We start from the raw sequence: 13,200 nt of genomic DNA on the forward strand, positions 1-13,200 counted from the left end.
TCAACGTTAATCCATTCTGAGAATGTCAATTGGCTTGGCACTGCCTTTATTGAGCCTACTAGAATAGACTTTGAAGTTCAAAGCTACTCCAAAATAGCCCTTACACTACTCACTTTAATCAGGCAAAAGTTAAAAATTTGACTATCTAATACCGATCACAGTATTGAGTATCATTCAGGCTCTTTTCAAGCCATAAAATTTCCTCAGTCATATCTACAGTGGTCCATTTAAATCTGTCTCTGGACCCATATGTGACCTGAATAGAATCAGAGATTTCCTGAAAAAATCTGGTTCTTTGCCTAGAAGTTTGATCTGCCAGGGAAATTTCCAGGAAGCATGGCTTGATTTAGAACCTGTAGCCTCCTCATTGCCTTTTTCCCCTTGATCCTTAATTGTGCTAGAATCAAAGATTGGCTCTGTTGGCATGTAGAGTGGGTTCCCAGCCTATGAGTAGGGATGTAAGACAACCTGATGATTAGCCATGCTGTGCCATCGTGTGCCAGCATGTTATTAGAGCACAGTCATTTTAACGATAAAAAATTGAAAAAGAAAAACTTTTGGTGTGGGATGTAACATTTTAGCCAGTACTTCTTTAAGTAGGCGTTTTCTTTTTAACTGATGTGTGTGAGCAGGCATTCTATATAACAAGATTTTAGAAGTTTCTTTATAACTAAAGGTTAAGGCGATGGGATGGAAAGGAAATCAAAATTGTACATACCTGTACTGTGGGTAAGCTAACACGCTTCATGACTTACAGACCGTAAGAAAGATCTGGTGAAGTTACAAGCAGGAGAATATGTGTCTCTTGGGAAAGTAGAAGCTGCACTAAAGAACTGTCCACTTATTGATAACATCTGTGCTTTTGCCAAAAGGTAATTCTAAAGTTGCATTTGTTTCATATACTTACAGTAACAGGATAATGGGGAAAATATTGATACAATCATAAGGAAAACATTAAACTTTTAGAGTTGGGGAATGTTATACATTTTATGAAAGTTCTTGAATTCAACAGCTTAAAGGTCATTTGAGATAATCCAGACATTTTAACCATTTATGGACCACCTACAATGTCTTGCTATGCCACAACAGTTATTTGATTTAACATCCATAACAACTGAAACTTAGCATAAGTAATTTTCCTAGGAAGGTAACACAGATAGTATAAGTTTTCTAAATAAAAAGCCTGAGAGACTGAACCATTTTCTTTCTTTATATGTTAACATGGTTTATTTTTCTGGACTTTATTACTCCCTTTAAAAAATTTAATTATAAAAAACACAAAACCTAAATTCACCATCTTAACCATTCTTTTTTTTATTATTTAAATTATTTATTTATTTTACTTTACAACATTGTATTGGTTTTGCCGTATTGACCTGAATCCGCCATGGGTGTACATGTGTTCCCCATCCTGAACCCCCCTCCCAACTCCCTCCCCATCCCATCCCTCTGGGTCATCCCAGTGCACCAGCCTCGAGCATCCTGTATCATGCATCGAACCTGGAGTGGCGATTCGTTTCACATATGATAATTTACATGTTTCAGTGTCATTCTCCCATATCATCCTGCCCTTGCCCTCTCCCACAGAGTCCAAAAGACTGTTCAATACATGTGTCTCTCTTGCTGTCTTGCATACAGGGTTATCGTTACCATCTTTCTAAATTCCATATATATGCGTTAGTATACTGTATTGGTGTTTTTCTTTCTGGCTTACTTCACTCTGTATAATAGGCATTCTTAATACAGTTCACTAGGGTTAAGTATACTTATATTGTTGTACAACCAATCTCCAGAACTTTTCATTGTGTAAAAATGAAACTCAATGTCCATTAAACAACTCCACATTTCCTCCTTCCCCCCCATCCTCCCCACCCTCTGCCCACCAACATTCTCCTTTCTGTTTCTGTGAATTTGACTACTCTAGATACCTTAAATAAATAGAATCATACAATGCTTATCTTTTTGTGACTGGCTAGAATATTATTCAGCCTTAATAAGGAAGGAAATTCTGATACATACTACAGTATAGATGAACCTTGAGGGAAATTCTAAGTGAAATAAGCCAGTTACAAAAAGATAAGCACCATATGATTCTGTTTATTCAAGGTATCTAGTGCAGTCAAATGGCAGAATCTCTTTCTTTCTCATGGCTCAGTAATATTCCATTGTACATATACACCACATCTTTATCCGTTCATCCACTGATAGACATTTGTTTCTGTATCTTGGCTGTTATGGACTAATGCATGCAGTCCACTACATGGACTATGCAGCTGTGAACATGGACCAGCTATCTCTTTGATATCCTGTTTTCATTTCCTTTGGATTTATACCAAGAAGTTAGATTACTGGATCATATGATAGTTCCATTTTTAATTTTTTGAGGAGCCTCCATACTGTCTTCTGTAGGGCCTGCACCAATTTGCATTTCCATCAGCAGTGCACAAGTGTTCCTTTTTCTTCACATCCTCCCCCAAACTTGTTATTTCTTGGCTTTTTGATAATAGCCATTTTAACAGGTATGAGGTGATATCTTATTGTGGTTTTGATTTGCATTTCCCTGGTATTGAGCACCTTTTCATGTACCTGTTGACCATCTGATCTGTATGTCTTCTTTGGAGAAATGTCTATTCAGATCCCCATACCTATTTTAACTGAATATTTTTTTCTATTGAGTTACATGAATTCTTTATGTATTTTGGATATTAGCCCTGTATCAGATATGATTTTCAAATGCTTTTCTCCCATTTTGTAGGTGGCCTTTTCATTTCGTTGATGGCTTCCTTTGCTGTGCAGAAGCTTTTTAATTTTATATGCTCCTACTTGTTTGATTTTGTTGTCTTTGCTTTTGGTGTCTAATTAAAAAAATCATTACCACACCTATGTCAAAAAGCTTCCACCTTTGTTTTCCTCTAGGAGTTTTATGGTTTCAGGTCTTTGCCCATTTTTTAATAGAATTATTTTGTTGTTGTTATTGAGTTGTATGAATTCTTTATACATGCTAGATATTAACCCCTTATCAGACATGTCATTTGCAAATAGTTTGTCCAGTCCCATAGATTGCCTTTTTATACTCTGTTGTAACCTTTGATACACAGAAAATTTTTTATTTTTGTTGTACTCTTCATCTATTTTTCTTTTGTTGCCTGTGCTTTTGGTATCATATCTAAGAAAGCATTGCCAAATCTAATGTCATAAATCTTTCCCCTTGTTTTCTTCAAGGTGTTTTATTATTTTAACTCCTACATGTTTAGGTCTTTGATCTATTTTGAGTTAATTTCCCTATGTGCTATAAGATACAGATGCAGCTTCATTCCTTTGTATGTGGATATCCAATTCTTTCAGCACCATTTGTTTTAGAGACTGTCCTTTCCCCATTGAGTGGTCATGGTGCTTTTGTTGAAGATCATTTAACCATATATGCAAGGATTTATTCTGGACTGTATTCTATTCCATTGGTCTATCTATATGTCTGTGTTTATGGCAGTACTATGGGCTTTATTACTTCTTAATGAACTTGTAACAAGAGAAATATGTATTTGGACTTACATGTACTATTTTTGTTGAATTTATGTTTTAATTTCTGTTCTGTTTTATTATCTAAATTTTTAGTGACCAGTCCTATGTGATAAGTTTTGTGGTTCCTAATCAGCAACGGTTGACACTTTTGGCACAACAGAAAGGGGTAGAAGGAACTTGGGTTGATATCTGCAATAACCCTGCCATGGAAGCTGAAATACTGAAAGAGATTAGAGAAGCTGCAAATACCAGTAAGTAAGAAATTTTTTGTCTTCTGAAGTCCTCAAAAGTTATTTAATGAGGTCCTATGCATTAGGCTTTTCAAGATGTCTATTTGTTTTGTTTTGATAATAAAATACAAGTTTTTAAAAAAAAAAAACCTGACTCTTAAATTATATATAATGAATTTTCTTGTTGAAAGGACCTTTAAATGTTATATGGTGAAGTAACCTATCTAGTTCTTTATTGAATGTCACAGCATCCCTGCTAAGTGGTCATCTGGCGTGTGTTTGGAATGGTCTAGTCTTTGTTCTCATTGGGCTTCCCTGCTAGCTCGGTTGGTAAAGAATCCGCCTGCAATGCAGGAGACCTCAGTTTGATTCCTGGGTTGGGAGGGTCCCTTGAAGAAGGGAAAGGCTACCCACTCCAGTATTCTAGCCTGGAGAATTCCATTTACTATATAGTCCATGGGGTTGCAAAGAGTCGGACACGGCTGAGCGACTTTCACATGTTCCCTGGTGTGAATCTTTTATCATTTACTATTGTGTATACTTACTTGGTGTGGGCCCTTTTAATCTAGAAATCTCTGCTCTTTGTTTCTGGGAAATACCCATTTACCTTTTGTTGTGTGTTTGCTTTTCTTTCATAGTCTTTCCCCCCTTTAAGTTTTGGGTTCATGTTTTTATCTGGGACTACTTTTATATGACTGTTGACCTTCTACATTCATCCTCTTATTTTCATATCTATTTTTTGTTTTGTATTCTGTCTCTTCCATTTTGTTTTATATTCTGGCAGGTCCCTCAACTTTATCATTGCTTCAGTCTATTGAAGTTCCAGCTTCTAATAACAGAATTTAAATTTTCAAGAGCTCTTTCCTGCTTTCTCAGTGTCCTTTTAGTAGCTCCAGTTGCTCTTTCATGGGTGCAGTCATCCTCTGAGGATAACTTCTATGAAGTTTTCTTCTCCTGTTACTGTTTCTGTTTCCTCCAAGTTCCACTTTCTGCTTGCTTTGGTTAGCCTCACATACATCTGCTGACCTTTGTCCATTCATATTTGAGAATGAGGTACTAAAAAGCTATTTGGAAAACTTACTGGGCTTCATGAAAAGTTACTCAAATGTTAATGTCTTGGGTAGTACTGTTTCTGCAAAGAAGACTTCTCCACGCTCTTCCCTGGAGTGATATTAACCTAAGTGTCAGTTTTCTGGCAGCCACAAAAGGGACTCGGGGCTGGGGTTGGGGTACATAGATCTTCCCCTCACTGAATTCTTAGGTTTTCAGCTTTATTCCCTCCCTCTACTGTACCTGGTGTCCTTGAGTCCAGAGTCTCTAGTTTAGCTGGGGCTTCCAAGGTGGCACTAGTGGTAAAGAACCCATTTGCCAATGCAGGAGACTTAAGAAATGCAGGTTTGATCCATGGGTTGGGAAGATCCCATGGAGGAAGGCATGGCAACCCACTCCTATATTCTTACCTGGAGAATCCCATGGACAGAGGAGCCTGGCAGGCTACAGTCCATAGGGTCACAAAGAGTTGGACATGACTGAAGCGACTTAGCACACGTGCACACCAGTCTCCAGCCTGGTTGGGGAAGAGCAGAGTGAGAACTGTCCTCTAAAGAGGCGGGGGTCAGCCTCCTGTTTTCAGTGCGCCTCTCATCTCTCTCTTTGGCCCCTGAAGCTTCTGTCTGTGGGCTCGGGAAGTCGGTTTGCCTCTGTCAGTGTCCTTCAATGTCAACAATTAGCTTTTTAGCCAATTTGCTTTTGGTCTTCTAAGATTTTGTTGCGTCCTCTCACCTACTGTCCTCTTTCTCACGTTTCTATTTTTTTTTTCCTGTGAGGTTAATACCTTTTTAATATAAAAAATTATTTTCAAACTGTTTATTTTCCAGAGGAACCTGTATAAACTGTGTACTCTTCATGCTTAATTGGAAGCTGTTAACCTAGTTTAACCTGTTGCCGTCCCTCCAAGAAATGAAAATATCATTTTTCTGAGGATAGGTTACCTATATTCATTCTAAACTACTGGACAATACAGAAAATTTAGAGGAGGAAGCAAAAATCACTTGATAGTACTTACCTTTGGGTGGTGACATTACATATGGTATATATACTTAACGTATCAATGTCATCTACTTTTTTCTAAGTCAGTAGATATAGAATTGCATTACCATGTTTTTTACCTAAATAGTATTCCAGTATAGGAGTATCTACTTGTTAGACTTTTTCCCTCTACTGTTAAACAAATAGACCCCCACCTGTTCTTGCCTCCCAGTCAATTTATTTTCTTATGTAATTATTTTATTAGTATGAATCCTTAGCCATTGAATTTCTTTTTTTAAAGTTAATTAATTAATTTATTTTCATTTATTTTTATTAGTTGGAGGCTAATTACTTTACAATATTGTAGTGGTTTTTGCCATACACTGACATGAATCAGCCATGGATTTACATGTGTTCCCCATCCTGATCCCCCCTCCCACCTCCCTCCCCATCCCATCCCTCTGGGTCTTCCCAATGCACCAGCCCTGAGCACTTGTGTCTAAATGTAGTATTTTAAAAACAACTTCAGTCAATAGGCTGAGCCACCAGGGAAGCCCCAATAGGCTGTTAGTCACTCTCAAAGTACTAATGGACTAGAATGTGACTTGAATAATTCATCATTGAATATTTAACTGTGTGAAAGCAATAATAAGGAAAGTTTTTCAGGCTGGAAAACGGAATAATATTCTAGGATCTAATACATCTACATAACTTTCCTATCTTTGGAATGGGCATGAAACTGAACAATTCATGATTTGGTTAATGAACAGTAATCATGAGTTAAGTCTGTATAACTCAAGAGCTTGTCTGTGCCACAAAAGATTTATTTTACTAATCTTTTGCTTCAGATTATAATTTCAGAAACTGAAAGTGTTAGTCACTCAGTTGTGTCTGATTCTTTGTGGCCCCATGGACTGTAGCCCACCAGGCTCCTCTGTCCATGGAATTCTCTAGGCAAGAATACTGGAGTGTGTAACCATTCCCTTCTCCAGGGGATCTTCCCAACCCAGGGATAGAACCTGGGTCTCCCATTCTTTAACTTTTGAGCCACCAAAGAAGCCCTAATTTCAGAGACTAAGGCAAAAAAGTATAAAATAGTTTTGATTGTTCTCAGCTAAATCTGCCTGAGATCATGCACTGTTCACAGCAGGCCTCTTCATGTTTTAAATATAAGTGCAAGGTATTGATAAGAATGCAAAATAATTGTTTTGGGGTGATTTGACAATTATCACTGGCTAAAAAACCTGACATTTGCTGCCACCTTCAGGTCACATTTCATAATGTCCTAGGTAATTCTGATAAAATGCCATGATAAAAATTGTCTCCTCTAATCTTTTTCACTTGTTGGCAGTTTTTCCTTTTTATAGGAAACTGTGTGATTGCCTATTGTTCCCTATAACTTGTGGTACTAGGTAATGCTTAGGTGTTTCCAAAACTGGGAAACCTCTGATGCAGCATTTAAAAAATATGTATGCTTTATTTGCTTGTGTGCAATTGAAATAATATGCCTGCTTTGTGTCATTGTTGTCAGTGTTTCTGGAATAGGACCTAGGTAAGCAGGGAAAGTAATACAAAATAAAAGATTTTGGAGCCCGATCAATACTTGAGTTATTCCCTTGAAATTCAGATTTGGCCTTATTTCAGGGACCTCTGTGTAACTGAGCTGTAATGTATCATTGGAGTAGATACAGTTAATTTGAACAAGTTTTAATAGTGTTAGTTGCTTAGTCATGTCCGACACTTTGCGACCCCATAGATTGTAGCCTGCCAGGCTTCTCTGTCCATGGAATTCTCAAGGCAGGAATACTGGAGAGTGTTGCCATGCCCTCCTCCAGGGGATGTTCCTGACCCAGGGATCAAACCTGGATCTCCTGCATTGCAGGTGGATTCTTTACCATCTTAGCAACCAGGGAAGCCACCAGGGAAACAAGTTTCATATCCTTTTATTTACCTTTTTAGGCATCACTTTTAGGAAGTTGGTTCTAAGTAGTTCAAAAGATTACTTTTCATACTCAGCTTTATATTTTTCTCTTATTTTAATGAGAAACTCAGTAATTCAACCAAGCTTTCATAAAACTTAGACTAGCCTTAGAACAAAAGCTTCATTGAATTTGAGTTCTTTGTGCCTATTACTAAAACCAAGTTATCCCTAAAGTTACCTAAGGCTGTTTAGTAGTAGTTTTAAAGCATGCCGATGTTTATTTGTGTCTTCAAAACTGCTGTTTTAAATGATAGCATATAAAATAAAGCTCATCTGTAGATTAACATTACTGTTAGTAGTGGGTCTTCAGAATCTGGAATAGGACCTTAAAGAATCTTAAAGAAGACATTGTATTAATAATAAGTAACTTGACTGAATATAACTTATTGAAATTTAAAATTATTGAGTACTATATTGATTGCTTCTCTTTATTTTCACCATTTTTCTTATATTTCTTTCAACATGTGTTGTCTAACTCAAACTTGTATCGTTTAAAAGTATGAAATTCACAACCCCCTTTTGATTCTTATTTGAATTATAATAAAGTTCTTGTATCGTTTAAAAGTATGAAATTCACAACCCCCTTTTGATTCTTATTTGAATCAAAGTTTCTGAAGAACAGTTATCTAGAGGCTAATTTCCTGTGGAATGAGTGAATAAACATGTATGTGCTTCTTGAGGGCTCAATGTAGCCTGTGAATGGCAGTGAATAGAACAAAACCCCTGCTTTCATGAAGCTTACATTTTAATAAGTGAGACACATAAACAATGTATGGGGTGGTGATAAGTATTTTGAAGAAAAGATAGCATAAGGGGGTACAGAGAGACAAAGGGACTTGTGTTTTGTTAGGAGTGGTCAGGGAAATCCTCTTTGAGGAGGTGGCAGTTGAACAGACACTTGGATGAAGTAAGGAAGTGAGCTGTGCAGCTACAATAGGGAAGGCCATTCGAGGCAGAGGGAGCAGCAGATAGACTCTAAATCGGAGGATGTCTACACACACACATATATATAGTGTGTGTGTGTGTACTCGGTTGTGTCCGACTCTTTGCAACCCCGTGGATTGTAGCCTGCCAGGCTCCTCTGTCCATGGGATTCTCCAGGCAAGAACACTGGAGTGGGTTGCCATGCCCTTCTCTGGGGAATCTTTCCGAGCCAGGGATGGAACCTGCATCTCCTGCATTGGCAGGCAGATTCTTTACCACTGCACCACCTGGGGACATATATATTAGGGAAAAAAACTGCATAGACCAAAACCATCCAACTGAAACAATTGATGTGTACTTTGAGATGTATAAAATGAAATTATAAGGTGGTGGTATTTAATTAACTATAACATACCATTAAGTAAGTTTGTCTCATCACCTGCATCACCTAAGTCCTGCAAAATTCATGTTTTATTGTTTCTCTCTCTCACTCTTCCCCCTCCTTTCCTCCCTCTCTCCCCCTTTCCTCTCCCTGCCCCCACACTTCTCATTTCAGTGAAACTGGAGCGATTTGAAATTCCAATCAAGGTTCGCTTAAGCCCAGAGCCCTGGACCCCTGAAACTGGTTTGGTCACTGATGCTTTCAAACTGAAAAGGAAGGAACTGAAGAACCATTACCTCAAAGACATTGAGCGAATGTATGGGGGCAAATAAAATGCTGAGCTCGTATTTACAGTTGTGCAGAAGGTGGCTTGGTGTTTTTTTGGTTCTAGAGTTTTAAGCCTCGGGTCGTTGAACTGTCTGTTAGAATGTAAAGTGTATCGTTCTAAAGACATAGTAACAAAAAATCAAAACCAAAAGTGATTAAGTCTACTTTAACTAGTTTCCATAGTTCTAGTGAAGCTGAAATTGAAAAGTTATTTCCCTGTAGCTGTGTTATTAATTTTAGAACAAAACTTTCTGTTTTTAAAAATTGGCCTAAGATTATACTTGTTTCATTAAAGAAAAAAATTTAATGTTGAACAAAATAAATTAGAGCTGGAGTAGAATGTAGTTTGAGGAAATTTGCAACTTCCAACGTCTACTGTCTTCCTAGTTCAGAAGATGCTTAAATATTAAGCATGACCAAAAAAATGTATTAACATTACTCAAAGCAGAAGTGCTGCAGGGCTTTAAAATTCTCTTCCAACCATTTGTCTTGATTTGTAATATAATATACGGAATCAAATAAAAACATTGGAAACCATTTTAGGATTCATAATTGTTGTGTAGGTTAGACGTAGAATCATTATAATATTGTGAATAATTGCAGTGCCTGAAGTTAGAATAAAAACATATAAATGCACCAAAAAATATCTAGTAATACAATTAAAGGGAAATTGAACTGTTATTTGAAACTTGGAGATGAAAAATCAGTAACTAATTATTTGAATGGCTTAAGTATAAAAGTACATCTTCAAAATGCTGAAAATTGCCTTTCTCTGTTCAAAATAAGACTGAAATCAAGAGTTAAAACGATAGAAATTTAATCAAATTTTAGTGGGAGCATTTTCTCTGTCAGAAAAGGTGATGATATCCTGAGTATTTAGAATCCTGACCCTTGCATAGCATTGAACCTGGGAAAGGATTTAGACTCTGAATTTATCTTTGATAACAGGGATTGATTTTAAAGTGTATCATATCACACTCATAATTTAAGGTCTGTTTGCTATTGCTGATTTGATTCTTGATCAATTTGTATTTCTAAAAGCATTTCATTTTGCTTTAATTTTAGCAAAGCGGATTATGATAAATGAATTCCCTGCTATCTTGTTTAAATCTATGAATGATTAATTAACTTGGACGAATTTGGGGAAGTTAAAGGGAAGAACACTGTTACTACTTTTTTCCTGTTTGTAAGAAGAGTTTAGAAACTGGAAATGCTGGATTTGGGAGAAGGGAAGTTACTCAGTAAGGGACTGATATTTGTGCAGTAACTTTGTGTGTGGGCTTCTTTTTGAATCTTTAATTGAAATCTGGGATTATATATCCCTGAAATATAGTCACACTTGAACCATAGTTACTGTAAAAAAAAAAAAAAAACCCACAAAACTTCTTAATACTGTTATTCTTTGCACTTTTTTCTTAGTCATTTTATATATATATACATATATATATATGCCTATATATATATGTTGCTTATATTGCTTTGTACAGTTGTGGGCCACCACTGCAACAAAACACATTCTTTTTGCTCTAGAATATTTATAAAGAAAATATTTAAATATTATGTATATGGTGGTTAAAAGGAAAAATCATCTGGTGTTATTATAAGCAAGAATGAAGGTTTTTGTAAAGAATGTTCAGTGTCTGCAATGTAAAATTTGAAGCAAGGCCCCCTGAAGTTATGTGTATGTGAGTATTCTCATTCTTCCCAAATTGCCTTTGAAGAGTGAAAAACCATTCTTACAAGTAGACTACTGTTCAGCTTCTGCTGTTCCTGGCCCACTGTTGACCCTCTAAGGATGATGTACTTAGACTTTTTTAGTATGTGACCTCCCCTTTTGGAATGGTGATTTAAAATGTGTGAGTGCATGCATACATACTCAGATATTTGCACCCCCACCCACTCCCATCTCCCAAAAGCTAGAACACTGCCAACTAATCTGTTGTATGGGTCCTTTAGAAACACGTAATTAACACTTAAGGATGGGTGCTGCTAATTCTTTGTGAAAATCCAAATATTGTTAAGGGACCAGGGAGATGCCACTACCCCGTGATTTTTCATCAAAAAATACACTTGTTTATGTAAACAGATCTTTCCATATTCATGGTGACTTTTCAAGTATTTGAGCCTACAGATTTTGATCCTACATTTTTATACCGGTTTAAATTGTTCACTGTTATTATTACATGTCAGCCATCAAATAAAGTTGTACTTTAAAAATTTCCTACAAGTATGTACATTTCTAAGACGAACACCTGTGACTTTTGCTTTAATTACATGAAAGTATCTTGCCTCCAAAATTTCCTACAAGTATGTACATTTCTAAGTCAAACACCTGTGACTTTTGCTTTATGTGAAAGTATTTTGCCTCCTTGATATTTGTATTGATTCTTTTTTTTTCTGGAGTGGAGGTATAATTGTATCACTTTTTGGAACTGAGATACAGATGAATGATTCAAAAAGTCAGAAGTTAAGAATGTTTCCATGGTCATAAAGATTGATTAATAATCTTTGCCTATATTTTCCTGATGGCACATTACAGATGTTTCTGGAATAGCAAGATGAAAACAGATTAAAGATTGTGGGATATTTGAGATTTGGAGAGAAATATTTTAATTTTCAAATGTAGTTACAAATTAGAATGTATTCATATTTGTATTTTCTGTTCAAATGCACGATTGCCGGATTGTTACTTAGATTTTCATGTTTTCCTTGATGAAAAGCTTTGCTCTGGTTTTTAAGTTTGCACTTGAATCTTAAGAAATAAATCCACCCATGTTATCAAGCCAGTTCGTGCTTAATTATGTGCCAGGATAAAATCTGCAAATTTGAAGAATATTAACCAAACTTTTAAACACATATTTCAAAAGTACTGATCTCTAGGTTTATAGAATTGCATTAAGCAGATAACCTGGTTTGTGGAAATCACATCCATTAGTTTGGAGGATTGAACCCAAAGCTGTTACTTTTGTACAGTTAGTAGAGTAAAATTCGTTTGTAGCACTGATACTGTGGGACAAAACATAGTCATGTTGTGTGGATTGTTAGCATGTGCTAATAAATAATTGTTACCTTCAGGCTAATTAAAATTTAGGGAAAAATTAAGTTACCTGAGTTATACAAGGGTGTATATAAAATGGTATTAGAGACGGGGAACCATTGCCTGAGTCTATTTCCTGGCTTTGCCACTCACTAGGTGTGTGACTGGGCAAGTTCGTTAACATCTCTCCACTGCATTTCTGCTTCCTGAAAAATGAGGTGCATTGATAATAGGATGGTTGTGAGGGTAAAATGAGTTAAACTGTTTAAAACATAGTAAGCATATGTTACCAGCACCAACAAAAACATATGTTAGCTGTTATCATCATTGTTGTTGTATCCAGGTAACATTCATCAGTCAAGTGTTTTAACATGCTGGCACACTCAGGGACTCAAAGGACTGCTAGCCCCTGAAGACTTGGTAGAAAGAGTTCTGGATTTAGAGGTGAGGAGACCTGGGCTCACTGTCACTAGTTTTGTAGCCATGGACGAATCTCATAACACTCCCTTAGCTTTAGTTTCTTTCTTTTTTTTTTTTTTTATTTTTTTATTAGTTGGAGGCTAATTACTTCACAACATTTCAGTGGGTTTTGTCATACATTGATATGAATCAGCCATAGATTTACACTTATTCCCCATCCCGATCCCCCCTCCCACCTCCCTCTCCACCCGATTCCTCTGGGTCTTCCCAGTGCACCAGGCCGGAGCACTTGTCTCATGCATCCCACCTGGGCTGGTGATCTGTTTCACCATAGATAGTATACATGCTGTTC

At 36.6% G+C, this 13,200-nt stretch overlaps 1 protein-coding gene across 3 annotated transcripts in view; it reads left to right on the forward strand.

Annotated features, from left to right (window-relative positions):
* The window catches only part of ACSL4 (acyl-CoA synthetase long chain family member 4), a 68,617-nt gene extending 56,444 nt beyond the window's left edge, over nt 1-12,173 (forward strand). For all 3 annotated transcript variants that reach the window (XM_043457890.1, XM_043457891.1, XM_043457893.1), the window contains exons 14-16: nt 758-872; nt 3,613-3,770; nt 9,239-12,173. In XM_043457890.1, coding sequence (XP_043313825.1) covers nt 758-872; nt 3,613-3,770; nt 9,239-9,396 — 431 coding nt within the window. In that variant the 3' untranslated portion in view covers nt 9,397-12,173. The remainder of the gene's footprint in view (nt 1-757; nt 873-3,612; nt 3,771-9,238) is intronic.
* The last annotated feature ends 1,027 nt before the right edge of the window (nt 12,174-13,200 follow it).

The sequence above is a fragment of the Cervus canadensis genome, chromosome X (genome assembly GCF_019320065.1).
Source record: "Cervus canadensis isolate Bull #8, Minnesota chromosome X, ASM1932006v1, whole genome shotgun sequence".
NCBI classification, from domain to species: Eukaryota; Metazoa; Chordata; class Mammalia; order Artiodactyla; family Cervidae; genus Cervus; species Cervus canadensis.